The sequence below is a fragment of the Heteronotia binoei genome, chromosome 13 (assembly GCF_032191835.1).
Source record: "Heteronotia binoei isolate CCM8104 ecotype False Entrance Well chromosome 13, APGP_CSIRO_Hbin_v1, whole genome shotgun sequence".
NCBI lineage: Eukaryota > Metazoa > Chordata > Lepidosauria > Squamata > Gekkonidae > Heteronotia > Heteronotia binoei.
The window spans coordinates 24,281,593-24,304,792 of NC_083235.1; the positions used below are offsets into that span (position 1 = coordinate 24,281,593).

General features: G+C 43.8%; 1 protein-coding gene across 6 annotated transcripts in view; it reads left to right on the forward strand.

The window, feature by feature from the left end:
• The window catches only part of LRP1 (LDL receptor related protein 1), a 518,071-nt gene that overhangs the window by 42,838 nt on the left and 452,033 nt on the right, over positions 1–23,200 (forward strand). For 3 of the 6 annotated variants that reach the window (XM_060252262.1, XM_060252264.1, XM_060252265.1), the window contains exon 2: positions 15,073–15,198. The exons of 1 other annotated variant lie outside the window; for it this stretch is intronic. In XM_060252262.1, the coding sequence (XP_060108245.1) occupies positions 15,073–15,198 (126 nt within the window). The remainder of the gene's footprint in view (positions 1–15,072; positions 15,199–23,200) is intronic. 2 more of the 6 variants (XM_060252263.1, XM_060252266.1) reach the window with 1 other exon arrangement.

Below are 23,200 nucleotides of genomic sequence, written 5' to 3' on the forward strand. Positions count from 1 at the left end.
CCGGCCAGTGGCCCATCCAGTCCAACACTCTGTGTCACACAGTGGCCAAAAAACCCAAGTGCCATCAGGAGGTCCAACAATGGGGCTAGAAGCCCTCCCATTGTGCCCCCCCCAAGTACCAAAAATACAGAGCATCACTGCCTCAGACAGAGAGTTCCAGCAATACGCTGTGGCTAATAGCCACTGATGGACCTCTGCTCCATATGCTTATTCAATCCCCTCTTGAAGTTGTCTATGCTTGTAGCCGCTGCCGCCACCTGTGGCAGTGAATTCCACATGTTAATCACCCTTTGGGTGAAGAAGTACTTCCTTTTATCAGTTCTAACCTGACTGCTCAGCAATTTCATTGAGTGCCTGCAAGTTCTTGTATTGTGAGAAAGGGAGAAAAGTACTTCTTTCTCTACCTTTATCCCATGCATAATCTTGTAAACCTCTATCATGTCATCCCACAGTTGACGTTTCTCCAACCTAAAGAGCCCCAAGCATTTTAACTTTTCTTTGTAGGGAAAGTGTTCCAATCCTTTAATCATTCTAGCTGCTCTTTTCTGCACTTTTTCCAATGCTATATCTTTTTTGAGGTGCAGTGACCAGAATTGTACACAGTACTCCAAATGAGGCCACACCATCAATTTATATGGGGGCATTATGATACTGGCTGATTTGTTTTCAATTCCCTTCCTAATAATTCTCAGCATGGCATTGACCTTTTTTATTGCAATTGCACACTGTCGCAACATTTTCAGTGAGTTATCTACCATGACCCCAAGATCTCTCTCTTGGTCAAGGTATGTATTTATGTGAACTATGATTTATTATTTACTATTTTAGATTTCTATCCCACCCTTCCCCAAAATGGGCTCAGGGCAGGTTGTACACATATGGTAAATACACTCATTGTCCCTTTTCACACAGGATAGCAAATAGTAAAATTAACGAATTGAGCAAACCTTTGATCTGAGTAGCATGAGCATGCGAAAGCAACAAAACAGCAGTATTCAGTAAAATTAACAAATTGAGCAAACCTTTGATCTTAGTAGCATGAGCATCAGATCAAAGGTTTGCTCAATTCGTTAATTTTACTCCGTACTGCTGTTTTGTTGCTTTCACATGCTCATGCTACTCAGATCAAAGGTTTGCTCAATTCGTTAATTTTGCTATTCTGTCATTGTACCATTTTACATTCTAAACCATTGCCTACCAGATAATTTTACTTCACTGTCATTGGATCTTAAATCTGTGCCATGTTGCATTCTGGGCCACTGCTTACCAGCTATGTATGGCTCTGCTCAGCTATGTATAGCTTTGCTCACTGTGCTGGGTTCCTCGTCTGATGAAGTGTGCTTACGAAAGTGTACACGAACGCTTACGTTTGAAATAAAAATTGGTTGGTCTTAAAGGTGCAACTTGACTTCTGCTTTGTTCGACTGCTTCATACCAACATGGCTGCCCGCTTGGATCTATTTATCTTGATCTATGGCAGATGTGGCCAAACCATGGCTCAGGAGCCACATGTGACTTTTTCACAAACATTGTGTGGCTCTCGAAGCCCCCACCGCCCTGTCAACTGGCTTGGAGAAGGTGTATGCCTCTTTAAATCACTTTGCCAAGCCTGATGGTGGTTTGGAGAATGCATTTTAAAGTTGCTTTCTTTCCACCTTTCCCTCCCAATCTTCCTTCCTTCTCTCAAACATCTGAGATTCATATCTTGTGGCTCTCAAACATCTGAATTTTATTCAATGTGGCTCTTACATTAAACAAGTTTGGTCAGCCCTGATCTATGGGCTGCCAGTGTGCATTATTATAATATCTATAGAAGTCCCCAGATTCAGGTACCTCAAGTACAGGTGCCTTTAATTCGAGAAAGGATATTTGTGTAGATGTATCTCTGAAGAAGTTCAAAACAAAGAATCCAGCTTTGATTGCTAACTGTGTGGCCTTTGACCATTCATTTAGTGCCAAGACTGCCATTTAAAATATTTAGTGCGCAACTCACTATGAGCAAGAGTTGCGTAGGTGGAATGTTGCTGTCCAGAAAAAGATGTCAGCACGTGGTCACCTGGTTTATGGAGAATTGGCTCATGCGCCCAAGTTCCTCTGGAATGAGTGACAGTTGTTTGGGTGGGTGAGAAGTTTTTGCGCCCGCCCACCCACCCACCCACATGGAACTTGCTCTGGTGACGCAGATTGCTTCCTGTGAGACAACCAGATGAGCTCAATTAGCAAACGATTTTATGTAGGCACACCCTGAATAAAAATGAGTCTGGGAAAGGCAGCAAAGGAGTTAACTTCCAAGTTAAAAGGGATTCCATTGGCTTGGGGAAGTAGCAGTTCCCTTCTTAATTTCGCTTCTCCGGTCAACGTAGCTGGCAGAATTCACATATAACCCACCAGATAATTCAGCCCTGTAGCTCACCCATTTGCATGGGACACATTTTTATTGCTCTGTGCTAACTCTGGGTCCCTTTTTAAAAAATTACGGCCTGCAAGGAAAATTGTTGTTTTAACGTGTCCAAGAGTTTTTTGAAGCCCATCAATCTAGCCCATTTACTCAATTCCACACAGGGCTTTGTTCCCTAGTGCTGTTTTAGACATCTAAGATTGGCGGAGTGAATAATGAGTTTGGATAATGGATTCGAACAGCAGCTTATTTGTGTCTAGCGGAACAGTTGGACAAGTGTGTCCCCCCTCCCTTCTTTTCATTGGGTGGCAAATGGGGTTGTGCCAAGAACAGTCGCAATGTTCTACCTGTTAACAAATCTCTCTTACGATTCGTGGTGCCTAATGAAGCAGTTTGATTATAAAGCTGAATTAAATCAAAGCCAGGCCTTTTTTCCCTTCCTCCCAAAGGACTGGCCCATTTGGGTCACCTCTGTTAGTCTGTTTTTTTGTTGTGCTCCGAAGCTTGAGGCTCTTCTATGCGCTTGGCATCCAGGGAATTCGTCTGGTTCTTGTTCCACCAAAACACACGCAGGATTGCCGCCCTTTCCCATGTTAGGTAGGAGGGAAAGAGATGGGGGGAGGGGGGGGAGGAAGAAAATATTTCAGTTACGTGTCCAGTCATAAAGCTTAAGCATTGCTCCGAGCCTGGCAAGAGACATGAGGAAAAAACCATCGCTAGCTTTTAAGCCCTCTGAAGAAAATGCCGGCCAAGGCCTCTTGGAAGGTCATCTTGGGTCTGCACCTTTTGTTTGGCTTTCCTTCCTGTTGCCAGTGGTTACAGTTGTAGGCTGTTCCCACTGACAACTCTGTCTGGAAATGGGTGAAACTTCTAGTAAATAATTTTTTTAAAAAAAGAACTAACTTCCTATGTTTCTATCTCCCTCTCCCTCCAAAGGGTTTGAGGTGGCATATCTCTCTCCCATTCCTCACAGTAACTTTTGTGAGATAGGATGGGTGAAGAGAGAACGACTAGTCCATGGTCATGATCTGAGGTTTGATCTGAGGTTTGTATCTAAGAAGGAATTTTTAAAACCCTGGTCTCCAAAATACTTGGTCCAACTTGTTGGAAGGGGGGGGGTCTTTTCCACCATCCTTACCATGATTTATTTGTTCAACCCAGAGGTTTGTGCTTTGCCACTTGACATTTTAAAGCAAGATTTAACGGTTTGGATTAAATTGCTGGATGCAACAGGAATGCTTAAAAACCCTGCATTTTCCCAAATATCCTGCTGCTTTTCTTTTTGGGAGGTCTGAGAGAGAGAGAGGCCTTGCTGACCAAATGCTCTTACGAAAAGCTCCTGTATGACTTGACGAACTTATGGCAAAAATGTGTCTGTTCTGAGGAGTAAACAATGTTAAGATAGCCGCTTGAAGCTCTGTGGGGTGAGAAGCGCTTCCATCTTGCCTGACCCTTATAGAACTCCTGGAGAGAACTTACCTTTGCAGCCTTGATGTAGAGGGAGGACTTATACCCTCCTAAAAAAAAATTGATAAGCAACTTTGGATGGTGATTTCTAGTAGTCCCTGAATTTGTGTGTGTGAGAGAGAGACAGAATGGTAAATGTCCTGGCAAATTTAGTAATGAGATGGCTACTCTTCCCTTCCCACCATAAATAGAGCAGTTGGCCCTCCATTTTGCCTATGGAAATATGTGTACACTTTAGATTCTTAAAAGTATATAAGAAAAGTTTGATTGTGAGCTCTTTTAGTATGAAGCATCTCTCCCATTCCCATCCCCTGATATATATATATATATTTTTTTAAATAAAATTTTTCTCATCCTTTTGGGCAGAAATCCAGTCTTGGAATTAGGCCAAGAGACTCCTTTACTATTGTTTCACCTCACTTTTTATTGTTTGGAAAAGGAAGTGTTCCATTTTGAATTGCTTCCTGAGATGCTGGCCATTGTGAAGGCTCTCTACTCTTGTGTTGGGATGTGGAAAACGTGAACATCTGAGGTGTTTGTGAAGGCTGACACTTTTATCCAGTCCCACTTTCTGTCTAGTGGGATATCATAAAGCTGTGTGTAATTCTGACAGTCTAGTTCCAGGGCAGCCTATGCTTGTTTTATAACCTCAGTAGGAGTAAAATTTCTTCTTCCACAGGTAATATTTCATAGCCTGTGTTAGAGGAATTGAATGTATTTGAATAGGTTTCATTGATTCTTTTTAGGTATCCAGATGAGCACTTTAGACCAGGCGTGTCGAACTCATTTATTATGAGGGCCGGATCGGACATAAATAAGATCTTGTTGGGCCAGGCCATGTGTGTCTTAAAATGTAATGCCAGATAGTGGAGATATAAACTTTATAAAGAACACAAACACAATTAAAAATGTTGTTAAGAAACCTAAAACAAAACATGCTTAAAGTATTGACATTCTTGCAATATTGTGGTCAGTTTCAAAACAAGCTCTCCCTCCCCTCCTCCTCCTCAAGAGAGGAGCCTCAGCCAATGGAGAAAATAGAGGCTTTGCTCTGTAGCTCCTGTGCAATTGAGAAATCCTGCCAAAATGTGCTGTGACGCAGAAGGAAGCAAGAAAGATGGAGAAAGAAGCAGACTTGCTTGTGGGCCTGACAGGAGCCCTCCAAGGGCCTGATGTGGCTTACAGGCCACATGTTTGACACCCTTGTTTAGACAGTAGACTAATTGATTTCAGCCAACCTTCTGACCAAGCTCTGATCTTGACAACCTGGTCTGATCTTGTCAGATCGCAGAAGCTTAGCAGGATTGGCCTTGGTTAGCATCTGGATAGGAGACCACTTGGGTAGTCCATGTTGCTGCACAGAGGCAGACAATGGCAAACCACCTCTGAATTCTCTTGTTTTGAAAACCCTTTGGGGTTGCCATAAGTCATCTGTGACTTACAATGGCATGTTCCATCACCTGTTACCAACTGTGGCACTTAAATTGTGACAATTGCTTTTGGGTCTGTGGTCCAGATCCTGCTTTCCTCCACAAGGAGGGCATCTGCCTTTAAAGGGGGGGGGGCAGAGCTCTACTGAACAGCTTTGCACTCAAATGATCCCCAGTTTCACACCTGGTATTTGTTGTAAAAAGGATTTGGAAAGGGCATGACTGTCAGAGACCCTGGAGAACTGCTGGTTCAAATGGTGATTCAATTTTGTGTGTTTCATACATTCAAACAGGTTGCAGCTTTAGAAACCGTGTTTGGTGCCATTAATAAACAGCACATGAATGCTGTAATTCCTGAATTGTGTGCTGTGAGGGGGCTGCCCTGAAAAATTAAGCTACCACATTGATCTGTGCTGGGCCTCACACACCCCTCCCCCCAGTTTATTTTCCTATATTTATGTGTTACTTTATCTTTGACTCATGGCTGGTAATGGAAAGCAGTGTTTGCGGGCTTCATGGCAACTGGATAGATACAACCTTGGAGAGCTGCTGTCCAATCTGGGTGGACAGAACTGTGCTAGATGAGCTTCTGACCTGATAGTATAAAGCAGCTTTATGTCTTACACTTCTAGGATGAATTCTTTAGTTATGTTTGTATTTCATTTCCACTTGACTTGAATGTGTTTAGGCAGGCAAAAGAGGATGTGGTTTGACAGTGTCCTGTTACTTTGCTTTGATTGTTCCTGATGTCTTCAGGGACAAAGTAGCCCTGTTTGTAATAGTGATCCATCTGTCTATCTGTCCGATGGATGCTATTAATAAGCTTTCTTCATCTCTATTTCTCTTTCTCTCTCTCTCTCTCTCTCTCTCTCTCATCTTCATCATCTTTGTCTGTCTATCTGTCTATCATCTATCTCAGGGATGCCCATTGTGGTGCCTGTGAGTGCCATGGCACCTGCCAACACCTTTCCTGACGTCTGCCAAGCACTTTTAGAAAGTAGGTGGGGCTTTTGCCCATCAGGGATTCTGATTGGCTGTGTAGGTTAAGCAGCATCCTGTTAAACAGAACTTTAAATGTTGAAGAATTATATATAACATCAATTCCTGATATTATGTGGTTGGCTCTGCCTCCTGCAGTAGGCATTTTGTTACTTGCTCCACCTACCACTGGAGCCATTTTCTGATTGTGCCCACTGCCTTGGTCAGAATTCCAAAGGTGCCGAAGGCCCAGAAAGGTTGGTCATTATACCGCTACCCAGGGGTGGAATTCTAGCAGGAGCTCCTTCGCATATTATGCCATAAACCCCTAATATAGCCAATCCTCCAAGAGTTTACAAGGCTCTTTTTCGTAAGCTCTTGGAGGATTGGCTACATCAGGGATGTGTGGCCTAATATGCAAAGGAGCTCCTGCTAGAATTCCACCCCTGCTTCTACCATTTGCAACATATTTAATTATGACATAATTTTCATGGAATTACCTTCTTGTAGGAGAAATGTTAAATGTAAAGCAGCCTTCAGTAACTGAGAAGAGATTTAAAGTTGGATTTCCCAAGCTGAAGTCTAGCTCAGAGACCACTTTTCATTATTTTGTGGCAATATATTGCCCAAGTTTTCATTTAGCGAAATGGTATTTCTGCCTAGTGAGGAGCCATCAGCTATATTCACCTGATGAAGCGGGCTGTCCGGTCCATGAAAGCTAATGCCAGAATAAGTTTTTGAGGCGCCCCATGACTCCTGTTTCTTCTTGTTGACTTAACATGGCTACCCGTCTAGAACTCAACTTTGTGGGCGTTTGTTTAAACGTTCTCTGTGCTGATTGGAACACATGTGAAGAACCTTGTCTGTTTGTATGATACCATTGGTCTTTTGAAATTACTGCTGTGTCTTCTGCCCAAGGTTGACTCAGTCTTCATAAGAACATAAGAGAAGCCATGTTGGATCAGGCCAATGGCCCATCCAGTCCAACACTCTGTATCACACAGTGGCCAAAAATTTATATATATAAACCCCCTCTTGAAGCTGGCTATGCTTGTAGCTGCCACCACCTCCTGTGGCAGTAAATTCCACATGTTAATCACCCTTTGGGTGAAGAAGTAACTCCTTTTATCCATTCTAACCCGACTGCTCAGCAATTTCATTGAATGCCCACGAGTTCTTGTATTATGAGAAAGGGAGAAAAGTACTTCTTTCTCTACCTTCTCCATCCTTCCGAGGTCGGTAAAATGAGTACCCAGCTTGCTGGGGGGAAAGTGTAAAAGACTGGGGAAGGCAATGGCAAACCACCCCATAAAAAGTCTGCTGTGAGAATGTTGTGAAAGCAACGTCACCTCAGAGTCGGAAATGACTGGTGCTTGCACAGGGGACCTTTCCTTTCCTTTTCCTTCTGCTTAGAAGTGGTTCTCCAGGGTTTTAGGCAGAGACCCTTCATATCACCTACTAGTTGATCCATAGTTTAACTGGAGATGCTGGTGGGGGTGGGGGGGTCAATTCTGCGACCTTCTGCATGGAAAACAGATGCTCTACCACTGAACCATGGCTCATAATAGGGCGTTCATTTTTATTCTCTGGGTAATGGGCCACAAAATGTTTTCCCTCTCTTTCTGCGTGTTTCAAGAATTTAAAGAGCCATGTCCTATTATTTGACAGTGGGAAAGGCAGGGTAGAAATATTTTAATAAGTGTAATTCTATCTCCTCCCCTGTTAAATCCTCCCATTGTTTGCCCGTAAGCTGAAGAGCCTTTAATAGTTTTCCTTGAATGGTAACTGCTTCATCGAATCTCACTGATTCCTTCTTATTGCCTTTAAGCTTGGTGGGTTTTTTTTAGACTATATACGTCATCAGTGAGGTTTGCAAAAGAAGATAAATATTAACTTTAAAAAAATACATGGTAAGCTCAAAACTAGCCTTCTTTGACAGCCCATTCTGTGTCAGAGAAGCAGGTAATTGGTCTCTGAGCAGAAATGTGCTGGTGTGAATGCCAAGATGGATAGGGTAATGTCTGACTTCTGTGTTCCAGACCAGACATAACTATACAAGATCTCTCTTTAATCATTTTTACCAGTTATAAGCGGATGGGACATTTCATAGTGCCAAATAATTCTCTTTTTTAAAAATAGCTGTTAAATGGGTTTTTGGAACTAAACAGAATATTTTTTCCCCTTTTGCCTTGGTTCAAAATGCTTGTTTATGGAAAAAAGAACCTTTCCATTGAGATTTTAACCTGATAGCTTAAGCCTGATTTTGCTATTTGATTTTTAGGCTCTTCACAAAATGAATTTACTGGGCAGTTTCATCCAGGGGATATTTCTAATATATACTGCTTGGCACAAATAAAGATGACATATATTGCCTCTGCAGATGAAAAGCATGAAAAAAGAAAGCTCTGAAACCCAAATAGTGCTGCACTGTATAACGCCACCATTATCAGATGGATCACCAAGCAAAGAGGAATCAGACTATGAATGTAACATCAAAACTTGGAGGGTTAAGAACATAAGAGAAACCATGTTGGATCAGTCCAGTGGCCCATCCAGTCTAACACTCTGTGTCACACAGTGGCCAAAAAACCCAAGTGCCATCTCTGCATCTCTGTTGCAATTAGGAAGTTGTTTTTGTGCATTCAAGTATATGTTAAGTGAAGATTTGGGGATTCTCCCCCCCCCCACCTTTTCTGGTGTTACTGAGCAGGTTGAACTGTGAATACAAACTTCCCCACTGTAGGCTAGACTAGATGTGACACATTTATATGTGAAGCATTTTATATGTGGGGTGTACCTCAGTCTCGTATAAAGCCAAGGGTACGTACATATGTGCTGCTGTCAAATCACGTTATGGAGATCCTCTCAAGGGGCTTTTAAGGCAAGTGAGAAACAGAAGTGGTTTGCCATTGCCTGCCTCTGAAGAATCTTTCTTGGTTGTCTCCCCTCCATGCACCAACACTGCTCAGCTCCCAAGATCTGACAACACTGGGCTATACCATGCGGTTTGTCTGGATGAAGGATGCTGAAACATTCCTCCCCTTTTATTCTGTCTCCCAAGGTGATATTTTCCAATACCAGACTATAGACCAGGGTTTTTTTGAAGTAGGAACGCACAGGAACGCAGTTCCAGCTGGCTTGGTATCAGGGGGTGTGGCTGCCTGATATCAGGGGTGGAATTCTAGCAGGAGCTTCTTTGCATACTAGGCCACACCCCCTGATGTAGCTAATCCTCAAAGCTTACATAAAAAGAGCCTTGTAAGCTCGTGGAGGATTGGCTACATCAGGGGTGTGTGGCCTAATATGCAAAGGAGCTTCTGCTAGAATTTCACCCCTGCCTGATATGCAAATGAGTCACTGCTGGTTTTTTTCTACAAAAAAAGTGCCCTGGTTTACACTATAAGGAAGAAAGTCATTTGAGGGACAAATTATCACGAAGTAAGTGAGACAGTTCATCTCCCCTTGCTAGTTTACCCTTTTTGCTATTTAAGTCCTCCCCTCTTCAACTTTATATAGGATTGGTGCAGACCTGTATTTAAGGATACTTATCTGCCAGTGAGAGGTTGTAACTTTCTAGGACATTCTGTTGCTGATCTAAGAATGGCCATTTACTTGCAGAGAAGCTTCAAAGGGAGATTACAATACAAGATTACTGATCTTGAATTCATCTACAAATTCAGGACAATGGACCTTCCCAGGGTTGAATGAGGACATAGGATTTTTATTTCATTACAGATGCACATTTTCTGCATTTCCCATCTTTATCATATCCCTCAGCTCTAATTAAGACAATTTATGTTTTGCATTGTGCCTCTTCTTCCTAAACTAGCCCTTATGTGTAACTAGCCTCCCGCCTTGTGACCTCAATATAAAAGCTGCTGGATCTTCATTCCTATTTGTATCTGACGAGGAGAGCCTTGACTCATGACAGTTTATATCCTGGAAAATTTCGTTGGTTGTTAAGGTGCTGCTGGGCTCAAATTTTGTTCACAGATACCGACCAGCAAGGGTGGAATTCTAGCAGGAGCTCCTTTGCAGATTAGGCCACACACCCCTCATGTAGCCAGTCCTCCAAAAGCTTACAAAAAAGAGCCGTGTAAGCTCTTGGAGGATTGGCTACATCAGGGGTGTCTGGCCTAATATGCAAAGGAGCTCCTGCTAGAATTCCACTCCTGCTGACCAGAAATTACCTGCCTTCTGAGAAGCTTGACATATGTGGTTCAGTCCATTCCTAGAGTAATCCTATAGATGCTGGGAAAGATTTTTCCTCAGGATCAGCCCTCATTTTAGGAGTGGAGCTCTGGAACCTCTGATTTTTATTGAGTCCTTTCTTACTCCCTCCCCTAATACTTGCTTCTGGGCTTCAAACCCCCAATGAGAATTATGCTGATCTCTAAGAGTTGAAAAACTTTCTAATATTTCCCCCCACAAAAAAGGGAAATAACCAAAAGATATAAAGCAGACAGATGGAAATCTTCCTCATGCCACCGTGGTCACAAAGAAGAAAGTAATTTTAGAAGTATGATATATGATAATATATGATAGGAGTAAGGTTTTATTATGACAATTCTAATTCAAGAAGCATTTTAAGGCAGATGCTGAGCTGATATAATTTAGTATACCTTTGGGTGATGTCAGGGGTGTGTGGCACATGCAAATGAGTTGTGCTAGTGAGCTCTGGCACCTCTTTTTCTACAAAATGACCCGTGCTCAGAATTGTTTTGCAAATGGGCCATTCTGCTTGCTACTGGCCGGTCTTTGTTCAGAGAACCATTTCAGGTGTTGGGTTTTTGTGCATTACTGAAAAACAGAGGTGGGTCATAGGAAGGTGATGAAGATAATGAAAGGTATGGAATGTAAAGAGCGGTGAACAAACGAAACAGGATTTGGGCATGTTCAGACTCGAAGAGGGATAAAAGGCAGTTTTCGGAATGGGCTTAAGGTACAGGAAGGAAGATTGAAGTTAAGTATTAGGGAAAGCCTTTTTGACTACAAGATTAAGTGGGGGTGCATGTTCTCAGGGTTGGTTTTAAAGGCTTTAAACAATTGAGGGGTTTAAATTGAAGCTAGAGGAATATCTGCTTGGGATGATTAAGGTATTCCTCATGAGGCCTCAAATGCAGTGGGAGCCAGCCACCAGACTCAGGTTCTCAAACTTTGCCCTGGCAAGCTTTTAAGGCCATTGCAAAAGAAAAACAAAACAATCTTGAGCCTTTCCAGAGTTAACAGAGAGACAAAGACAGATGGATCAGTTGGTGGCACTTGTATATATGAGGAAGTCGACCAGAGGTTGTCACGCATTACTAGGGCAGGTTGGGGTGATGGAAGCAATGGGGTGAGGTTATATTTCAGTGCTCAGCCATGTAAGAAGATTCCTGGTCCTGTAGCAAACTAGCATTTTGGAACAAGTGCTGATTTTTTTCCACCCTGATGGGCTAGTTTAGTCTATCGGAATAGTTTTTGTTTTGATATCACACAGGAATCAGAAATGTCCTCTCACCCCTGCAATTGGAATTGGTACAATCCATAATTCTGCTGCCCGTTTGTTCTGCATAATGTATAGCTTGGCTCTAGGCCAGAGCTGTACATACAGTGAAACAACGGGTAGGCCGCAGGGGATGGGAGGAACCATTTTTATGTATCATCGTCCCTGCAGCTAGAACATTGGGGAAGCAAAGAGAAAGGCCCTAGTGCTGACCCCTTCCTGATGTGCTGGTGTTCTGCTTGAAAGATATTTTTAAAAGCAGGGTTGCATTAAAGGAAGGTCACCTCACATTTAGTCTTAAAGGTAAAGGTATCCCCTGTGCAAGCACCAGTCATTTTCGACTCTGGGGTGACGTTGCTTTCACAACATTTTCACAGCAGACTTTTTACAGGGTGGTTTGCCATTGCCTTCCCCAGTCATCTATGCTTTCCCCCCAGCAAGCTGGGGACTCATTTTACCGACCTCGGAAGGATGGAAGGCTGAGTCAACCTGGAGCCGGCTACCTGAACCAGCTGCCGCTGGGATCGAACTCAGGTCATGAGCAGAGGGCTCCGACTGCAGTACTGCAGCTTTTAGTCTTAGGTACCACTTAAATCTGGCCCACATTTTAATGATGTAATCATTTTATTAATTTAGTAGGACATACTTCCTTAGCACATGATAGCTCATTCAGGACACAAGAATGGCAATTATCTCCTATGGGTGCCATCTGAGAGAGGCTAAACCAGAGGTGTTGAACTCATTTGTTATGAGGGCCAGATCTGACCTTACCGGGCCAGGCCATGTCGGGCTGGACCATGTGTGTACCTATTTATGATTAGGTAGCAGAGATATAAACTTTTTAAAGGACACAAACATGACTAAAGATTTTTTTTTAAACTTAAAACATACTTAAAACATTAGCACTTGTTGGTCTTAAAGGTGCTTTCTTTGTATTTCTCCCATGGGATCCAGGGAACTGGGCAAAGGAAGCTCTGGCTCTTTCCCTCCCTCCCCAGGGGACCAGGAGGGAGAGGAGCTGAACCAATGGAGAAGATCAAGGTTTTGCTGTGTAGTTCCTGTGCGATTGAGCAAGCCTTGCAAAGCAAGCTGAGATGCAGAAGGAAGGAAGCAGACAAGAGCCAGTTGCTTGGGGGCCTGATAGAAGCCCTCTGGGGGCCTGATTCGGCCCCCGGGCTGCATGTTTGACATCCTTGGGCTAAACCATTTTACATATACTGAAGGACCTGGGTGGGAAGCAGGTGTTTTAGTTACCTGTTTTTGTTCGTTCTCTCTCTTTTTAAATAGTGTCTTACCTGTGCTTTTTAGAAATGTAGCTTGATTTGAAATCAAAGACAATCAAGGGGCTAGAGACTGGACCTGTGGTCCATGGCTGAGTGTTCTTTCTGAAATCAAGGTTAGACATTGGTTTGGAAGGCAGCTCCCATTTATTTATGTATTTGCAATATTTTCCACATATAATTTTTTACAAGGAAGTTTAGTATCATTTTAAGCACCTTGAATAAAATAAAATCCGTGCCAAATAAAAGAGTTGATGGTAATCTTTTCTTTAAAAAGAAAAAAAGTAAGAAAAGAAACTTAGAGCAGGGCTAGGCACTAAATCTTAAAGGCAGGGAATGAGGATGGGGGTTCTTACAGAAAACATTTTCCTTTAAGACATTTGGAGCTCAGACTGTGCAGATTCTTAAATGCAGTTTGTTTAGTTCTGGTATTGTGTTTCTTTGCCAGGCTGTATTCATCAATAGATGGATGGCTGTGTTACTTATTTATTGACTCCTTCAAGGGTAGCCCAATGTAGAATACATTAACGTAATTTGTTTGTTTATTTAGAATATTTATATCCCACAGTATCTCTTTAGAAGCAAAGGCTGCTAACAGAGCAGTTGCATGGATGCAAGTTGCATAGATTCAAAAATATGAATCCCTTTGTAAAATAAAAGCAACATACCACTGTGGCCAAATCTGCCAACACCCCTGACCACATGGCCTCTTAAACAGAATGGTTCTGCATGTCTTCCTGAATGTAACCACTGAGTGAGGCTTCCACACTCAATCTGACAGGCTCAAGTGGGGCAGCCGTGTTGATCTGAAGTAGAACAAAGCAGGAGTCAAGTTTCACATTTAAGACCAACCAATTTTTATTCAGAATGTAAGCTTTCGTGTGTTCTCTTAAGCACACTTATCTGACAGGTGTTCTAGAGGACTGATAGTAACCTGGTCTGTAGCTATGATTACAGGAAACTGGTTACACCACGGCTAGATGGCCATCTGACAGCAATACTGATTTTGTGAACTTCAGCAGATCATGAGAGGAAGTGCGGGAAGGGTTGCATTGGTGCTTAGTTCTTAAGGCCCTTTCTTAACATACCCAGGGAAATGCTGATTGCTGCTTTGGGAGTCAGGAAGCATTTGGGCCAGGGATCCTGGAGGGAGTTTTGGGCCAGGGATCCTGGGCCAGGGATCCTGGAGGGGGTTTTGGCCATCTTCTGGGCATGGAGCGGGGGTCACTCTCTCTCTCTTGTGTGTGTATGTGGAGGCATTTGTGAGTTTCCTGCATTGTGCAGGGGGTTGGACTGGAGATCCCTTCCGACTCTGTGAGTCTATGATTCTTTCAGGTGGCAGAAATTAAGATCCATATGCTGTGGTAGCATAGAGTGCAGTGCAGCAGTTTGCAACTCTTTCTCAAGTAGTGGGCATACTTGCAATTTTTCTTATAAAATGGCATTTATACTTGCCAAGTATTACAGTTGTATATGCTAAGTGGTAAATGATCAATTCTGTGTTGTTAAATCAGTTAAAGAAAAGACCTTAGCTTTAAGGAAAATAAGTATTGCATAGATTTTTTTCTCAGGGAAAACTGGAAAAAATATGCCCCCCCCCCCAAAAAAAATGGCTTCAAACGTTTTGGAAATTTTACATCTCCAGTTGGCTTTGATAGCTTTGTTAATAGGAGACAAAGGAGAAGACATTTTTTTGGCCTGGGCAAAATTTGCAAGATAAGAGAGTTCTGCTCCCTTTTGTAATAAAGCTACCTCCGTCTTTTCTTCAGTTTTGACAGGTGAGATCAGTACTGATCAGCCACTGCTTAGGCAAAAGGGAAAGGACTGCAGAGCCAAAATGTGGTTCCTAAGTTATTCCCCATTCCCAGAATTCCAGCTCTGTGGATGACTATTTCAACCTAATCCTCCCCTCCCACCCACCAAGCTGTGTATCTAATTAAGGGTTGGGTGTGTGTGTGTGTGGGGCGGAACACTTTAAAGAGAGTTTGTGGAGAAAAACCCAAACAAGAAAGAGTGACCCTATTATTTCTTCAGTAGAAGACTCCATCAAAGCAAAAGCTCCCAACTCCCCGAGTGCAGCGTGGGTGCTGCAGCCTAGACCTACACCGCCTAACGGGAGAGACCTGAACGCTTGGAACCGGCTCAAGGACCAGCCTTTGGGTAGGAAAAACATTTTGCACAGATGACCAGTCGCAGTCAGCAGAACACAATGACTGCCAAATTGTATTCTCTCTCTTTCTCTATCTCTGACCCCTTTCCCATAGTAGATTACTCACGAGCTCACTATGCATTCTATATCTGGTTTTGGAGAGGAATTGGGACTTTGGCTTTCTCTGCCACGTCTATATAAACAGGAAGGTTAACGGATTTGGATGCAGCCATGAACAACCCCCAAACTCTGCCTTATTCATCCCAACTAAATTTCTTGGTATTGATTTTTTCCAAACTGTCCATACTAACAGTGCATCATTTTGCAGAGTTGCTCAAATCTAAGCTTAGTGAAATCATTGTACTTAGACTGGGGTAACTGTGTAGGATTGTGCTGTAAGAGATTTTAGAGCCCATTGTGTGATCTCTTCATTTTGAGTTATAGTGTCCAGATCTAGTGGATTGATTTAACTGGTCTCATGATATGGTGGTGGGACAGGGCTTTTTTTTGTAGCAGGAATTCATTTGCATATTAGGCCACATACCCCTGATGTAGCCAATCCTCCAAGAGCTTACAGTAGGCCCTGTAAGAGCCCTGTAAGCTCTTGGAAGATTGGCTACATCAGGAATTAATTTGCATATTAGGCCACATACCCCTTTACTTTACTTTACTTTACTTTACTTTATTCGATTTATATCCCGCCCTACCCCACCGAGGTGGGCTCAGGGCGGCTTACAACAATAAAAGCTATCAGAGGTTGATTTAAATACGATTAAAATTATACAATAAAATACATAAAAACCTAAAAATACATAAAACTCACATCGATATACACTATGCTACTATTCCTTAAATCAGTCCTTCAAATTTCCAATATTCAGTAATCTGATGTTTAAGATTTAATATTCAGGCATTCTGCTCACAGTTAATTATATGCCAACCGGAAGAGGGTTGTTTTACAGGCCCTGCGGAACTGTTCAAGGTTCCGCAGGGCCCTCACCTCCTCCGGGAGCTGATTCCACCAACAGGGAGCTGCAATCGAGAAGGCCCTGTCCCTGGTCGCTTTCAGACGGGCCTCCTTTGGCCCAGGGATTGTAAGGAGGTTCTGAGACCCCGACCTCAGCACTCTCTGGGGGACATGTGGGGAGAGACGGTCCCTAAGGTAGGCAGGTCCCAGACCATAAAGGGCTTTAAAGGTCATAACCAGCACCTTGTACCGAACTCGGTATGTTATCGGCAGCCAGTGCAGTCCCCGAAGTCCCGGTTGGATGTGCTCCCGTCTAGGGAGCCCTAACAACAGCCGGGCAGCGGCATTCTGCACTAGCTGCAACTTCCGGGTTCGGCACAAGGGCAGCCCCATGTAGAGGGCATTGCAGTAATCCAGCCTCGAGGTGACCGTTGCATGGATCACTGTTGCCAGGTCGTCGCCCTCCAGGAAAGGGGCCAACTGCCTTGCCCGCCTAAGATGAAAAAATGCGGACTTGGCAGTGGCTGCTATCTGGGCCTCCATAGTTAGGGTAGGCTCCAGTAGCACCCCCAGGCTCCTAACCCTGTGCGCCGCTGACAGAGGCACACCGTCGAGGGCCGGTAAGGGAATCTCCCTCCCCGGACCACGGCGACCCAGGCAAAGGACCTCTGTCTTCGTCGGATTTAGCTTCAGCCCGCTCAGCCTGAGCCATCTAGACACGGCCTGCAATGCCAGGTCCAGGTTTTCTGGGACACAGGCAGGCCGGCCGTCCATAAGTAGATAGAGCTGGGTGTCATCAGCGTACTGGTGGCAGCCCAGCCCATATCTCCGGGCAATCTGGGTAAGAGGGCGCATATAGATGTTAAACAACATCGGGGATAGAACTGCTCCCTGAGGGACCCCGCAATCCAGCGGGTATCTCTGGGACAATTCACCCCCAATCGCCACTCTTTGTCCCCGACCTTTGAGGAAAGAGGTAAGCCATTGTAAAGCCAACCCCTGAATCCCCACGTCGGCAAGACGGCAAGTCAGCAACCGATGGTCGACCGTGTCGAACGCTGCCGACAGGTCTAACAGCATCAGTACCGCCGAGCCGCCTCGGTCCAGATGCCGCTGGAGATCATCCACCAGGGCGACCAGCACTGTCTCCATCCCATGACCCGGGCGGAAGCCCGACTGATGGGAGTCAAGGACGGAAGCATCCTCCAGGAAACTCTGTAGCTGCAACGCCACTGCCCTCTCAATGAGTTTACCCAAAAAGGGTAAATTCGAGACCGGCCGATAGTGTGCCAATTCGGCCGGATCCAGTGTTGGTTTTTTTAAGAGGGGGCGGACCACTGCCTCCTTAAGAGACGTTGGAAATTGCCCTTCCATCAGGGATCTATTTATGATACCCCTGATGTAGCCAATCCTCCAAGAGCTTATAGTAGGCCCTGTAAGAGCCCTGTAAGCTCTTGGAGGATTGGCTACATCAGGGGTATGTGGTGGGCAGTCACAACTGACATATGGGTTTTCAAAGCAAGAAGTGGCTTGCCATTGATTGCCTCTGTGTAACAAACCTGGACTGCTTTGGTGGTGCATAGGGGGAGAATTGGAGGGAGCTGTGAGTCAAAATGTGCTCATCCAGCAACTGATGGGGAATCAATCACTTGAGCTGGGGAAAGCAGAAGCCCAGGGGTGGAGAAACTGCTAGTGAAGAATTGGTCTGGGTGAAGTAAAGAGGAAAAATTGGTAGAATTTTTTGGTGGAGGGTGGGGAGGGGATCATTTTGGTAGTTTCCGGAAGCCTAACATTCAAATAGCAGCTGAGCCACATTAACTTTTTGCAAACCACCAAACTTAAGAATTGCTTGGGATTGATCCATTTGAAGGTGAGAGTGCAATCACTGCAGGACAGGCTTTTAAAAACTGCCAAGATCTCTGCCAGTGTCCGGGATCAAATTAGAGAATCACAAAAAGAAAACTGCTGAAATTTGCAAGGAAGGGTAGAAAATTAGTGTTACTATGCAGCTGTGCTGGGGCACTGGCAAAAACCCCTCCTCCCCTTTTTTCGATTTAGTGGCACAAGACTAAAAAAGCTCTCCAGAGTTTCTGTCAGAGGACAAATTGCAGCCCTGTGCAAAGCACAGTGAAGTTACAGTCAACTTTGCACAGGCACGATTGTGCACACATGTTGCCAAGGATCACAACTTGTGATGTCAATGACAGTGGGTTTTACTATGCATTCTGTATACTCAAATTTGTTCCCCCATGTTATAAAATCGTGTGATTCTCCCATTTTACACAGTGGCCAATAACACAGCAAAGAATCCCATAGTGCTTGGCAATATGGCAAATGGGGCTTGGTAGCTGCTTGTCACTTTCAAGAAAAGTCTTGTCAATTTCAGTATCTCCTCCCCCCCCCCCCTCTGCCTGGGTTCCTTTCATTCAAGGAACTAGCACTAAAATGCATGCACAAAACCTGAACCATGTGGATTTAAATGGAAAGCACTTGCTGGACTCCACTGCGCAGATGTGATTGTGTAAATTTATTAAAAACTTTGGACACCATCCCCCCCAAAGATGACATCACCAGTGACATTCCACCCCAGTTTAGAAAACTGCATTTTAAAAGTTGTAGCTACAGAATAAATGCACTGGAGGAAAACGAATGGTGCGTAAGGTGGGCACAAAATCCAAAGTCAAGATTAAAGGCTTACTGCTCTGAAAATTTGCAGCAAGATGTGCATGGGTAATGGGCCAGAGTTTATTTGTTGTTCTTCTCCAACCTCCTGCTCTGGATGCAAGACACCTCTGTGTGAGAGCTTTATTAATCAGAAATGCCTCCCCGCTTCCTCGCTTTCCCGCTTTTGCTGCTGCCAAAAGCTGGTGGTGTTGGAGCACAGCGGCTGAGCTTTTGAAAAGGCTGTGTCTGGGTTTATTTAGTTTGTAAAAGGGAGAGTTGTTCTGTGTCCTAGGGCTTTGGGGAGCTTTCCCCCTCCGTCCGGGTGGCAAAGCAGAGCATTTAGTAGAGCTAGCGCTTGCAAAATTTCCAGTGTGATTTGATTATTTTTTTTTTAAAATGGCATTTTGTGAAAGGAAAAATGATATGAAATTTCTTAGCCTTGGGCTTGTTGGACACTGCTTCCTTCCCCACCCCATAAACATCTTCCCTCATGCCTTGCTTGTTTTCTCTGCTGGCATTCATACAAGATACTTCTGACTCAAGTTGTACTATTCTTTCATTTTTCCCTCCAGAGTGCTCAGCTGACTTGTGGATGCATAATATCTCAGTACTTCTCAATATATATGAATCTGAACATCTTGTGTATTTCTCCCCCCTCCCTTTTTTTAACATTGCACTTTGTGCCTAGTATTGATATCGTGCTGGAGAAGTAGGTCACTTTATTTTTGGAAATCACTTTAAAAAAAATAACATACACACATACATATATACCAAGACTTCAGAACCCTTTTTAAGACTCCTTTCAAAGCTGTCATTTCAGTTACTGTTGGCTTCATTTTAACTCAATTGCCAGAGAAAGCTGAACGTGCTGTTAAGTTGAACAGTTCTTGGGTGTGGTGCAGATACAGCGGGAGTAACAGGGTTAGGTGCCCCAGCACTGCTGGAATAAAAAAGGAACAAGAATCTCAAGGTGCTTTAAAGCATAGAAAGATGAAGTGGGCTTTTCAGATTAAGTAGGCTGTAATCCACAGAAGTTTATGCTAGAATAAACTTTTCTTATGTTTCAAGGTGCCCTAACCTGGATGGCCAAGCATAGCTTGATCTCATCAGATCTCGGAAGCCAAGCAGAGTCAGACTTGTTTAGTACTTGAATGGGAAACCACCAAGGAAGCCCAGGGTTGGTACATAGAGGAAGGCAATGGAAAACACCTCTGTTTGTCTCTTGCCTTGAAAACCCTGTGTATCAGCTGCAATTTAGCAGCATTTGCCCTTGCCACTGTGCTTTAGAGTGCCACAAGATTCCTGTTTATTTTAACTGAAACAGACTAAATAAAACAGGGTTGTAGAACTCACATAAATGAGACCTTTTCGGGCCAGGCCATGTGTGTCATAAAATGTAATGCCAGGTAGCAGAGATACAAACTTTATAAAGGACACAAACACAAACTAATAAAAATCTTATATATCTAAAACAATATATTTTTTAAAAAATAAACGTGCTTAAAAGATTAGCACTCTTGCAATATTTTGTTTATTTAACAGTCTCTGATGACTGACACTTCTTGCTCTGAACTATTGCATCAAAATCTGGAAACAATGTCTGTGCTGTAGCAATCTTGAGTATGTTGTTCAGGTATGTATCTTTAAGTTGTAAACCTGGCAAAGCAAGCTGTGATGTAGAAGGAAGCAAGAGAGAGGGAGAAGGAAGCAGACAACAGCCAGTTGCTCAGACGCCTGATAGGAGCCCTCTGGGGGCTTAATTTGACTCCGGGACCACATGTTTGACACCCTTGTAATAAAGACTTAACCTGTAGGAATTATTCCCTCTGGTTTACTACTGTGCCCCTGTAGAGCAGGACTTTGGTGATATTCTCAGCAATTGCCTGCAAGACCAAGGAATCTTTCTTGTCTTTTTTTTTTAAGGGCATGGGTGTGTTGTAATAAATATTTTAAACAAGTGATGTCATGTTGTGGGTGTGGCCTACATGTGTCCAGCTGTCTGATAGACTAGAGGGACACTGACTGAGTTTATGGTTTCAGCTGTGATTTCTATGTTTTAGCTTTAGCGGATGGAATTTTTGATTAGGGTCTTGATTAGGTGCCGTGACCACCTCTGCTGCTTGGTGATGTCTTGCATGTCTGTCTTGGCTTCACTTTCCCATTTATAAGAGAGGAATAACAATAATGTTAAGAGTATTGTTAGGAAGATGTATGAGGTAAGGAGGCAGTGTTACCATTCCGGTGAGGTGGGCTATAAATCATAAAACACTTACATTTTTGTAAAATTAGATTAAAGGTCTGCAGAAGAAATCTCTCCTTGCTGTTTAATTATGTGCACAAAGGCACAAATCATTCCTACATTTGGTGGCTGTAAGTTTGGAATGAGAATATTCTCTGCTAGTTAAAAGGAAGGTGTCCTGTCCACCTTCGGGTGCAAATCTAAGATAAAAGCTGTGTTGCTCAGGGGCAAAATTAATGTATCTCCAAACCTTTCAGAACAGTATACTTTTCCTTCAGATGAGGGCAGGTGAACATGACTTATCCTTAAGTTGACTGCCATTTGGTCTGTGGAAAGTGGTATGAACCAGAACCGGTTTCCCACTAACCTTACCTCGCTCTCACTCTCCTCCACGGGACTTCTGTCAGATTTCGCACAAGCTGCTCCGAGGCTGCAACTCGTTCTGCCTCTTTGGCGCAGCAAACAAGATCCTCTAAAAGCTAGTTTCTGTTTGCCGTGCAAAAAGGCGAAGCTGATCCAGCCCTGGGGCAGATAGTGTGAAATCCGACGGAAGCCCCACTGAGAAGAGGAGAGCAAGAGCGAGGTAAGGCTAGTGGGAAATCGGTCCAGGACTGTCACCTTTCTTTTTGAACAACTGTGTTCAATCCTGGTGATTGATTTACTGAACGTGTGTTTAGGTCCCGACACAGAGTCAATGCTTAGCAATGGGGAGTTATTTCCTAATAAACTATTTTGCCTTGGCCCAATCCACTTCTGAAATTAAAATTGAATTGAAATTAAATCAGAAGAGTTTCCAGCTCTACATTAGGAAGAACTTCCTGACAGTTAGAGTGGTTCCTTGGTGGAACAGGCTTCCTTGGGAGATGGTGGGCTCTCCTTCCTTGGAAGTTTTTAAGCAGAGGCTAGATGGCCATCTGACAGCAATGCTGATCCTGTAAATTTATGGGGAGGAGGTGTTTGTGAATTTCCTGCACTGTGCAGGCAGTTGGACTAGATGACTCTGGTCCAACTCTATGATTCTGAAAAAGTTTGTAGTATTCAAGGTCAATTATGATGCTCAAAGCCTAGCATACAGAGAAACCCAACAACTGCTACCCATTTCTGCTCTGCAGCTTACAACTCCATTCAGTAGTACTTCCTCTGCACCGATAGATTTGGGTTGTAGAGCCCCATTTGTTTTTTCCCCACTCTGCAATTTGTATAGCTGATAGGACAAGATCTGCGCCAGCGGCAACAACAAGCCCCACTATTGTACAGCAGCCTTGGGACACAGAATAATTTCTCCTTCCTCTTTGTTGCCGGACTTTGCAGATTGGGTGGCGGCCTTGGCTGTAACACACTGGTGGTCTGTGTATGGAGCTTTCTTGGCTCCTTGGTTTTATCCCAGGCACCGGCTCTTGCATCGGAAATTTTCTAACTCTGCTTCGGCTCTTGCATAAGAATGATCCTCTCTTTTGGCTGCTCTTGGATGAAGAAACTGGAGCAGGGAACTTGGCTTCTGCAGGTTGAAAGGGATGCAGGCACAAAATGCAAAACCCAGCCTACGTGGTATGGGAGAGTGGGGTACTGAGAGAGTCGTTGAAGGTAGCTTCCTTTGTATAAAACATTGATAACATCCAGTCGCAGCAAGTAGGACAGACAGAATTTATACAGAGAGTGCAGGGCTGTTTGGACATGAATGTCTCTGCTCCCCCCCCCCCCACACACACGTGTTCATGTGCAAATAAAATGTGCTGCATGCTTTCAGAAGAAGAAGAAGAATTGGATTTATATCTAGCCCTCTGAATCTCAGAGCGGTCACAATCTCCTCTACCTTCCCCCCCACCACAGCAGACAGCCTGTGAGGTAGGTGGGGCTGAGAGACCTTTCACAGCAGCTGCCCTTTCAAGGACAACTCCTGTGAAAGCTATGGCTGACCCAAGGCCATTCCAGCAGCTGCAAGTGGAGGAGTGGGGAATCAAACCCAGTTCTCCCAAATAAGAGTCTGCACACTTAACCACTACACCAAACTAGCTCTCAGGTCTAGCCTAGGAACAGTGTTGGGATCCATTGTGCTGTCAGTAGGAGCAGCTCGTTTCATTGAAGACTTTGGTTCTTAGCAGAACAAGCGGCAGAACAGCAGCAGCCTCTTTCATTACTCCTT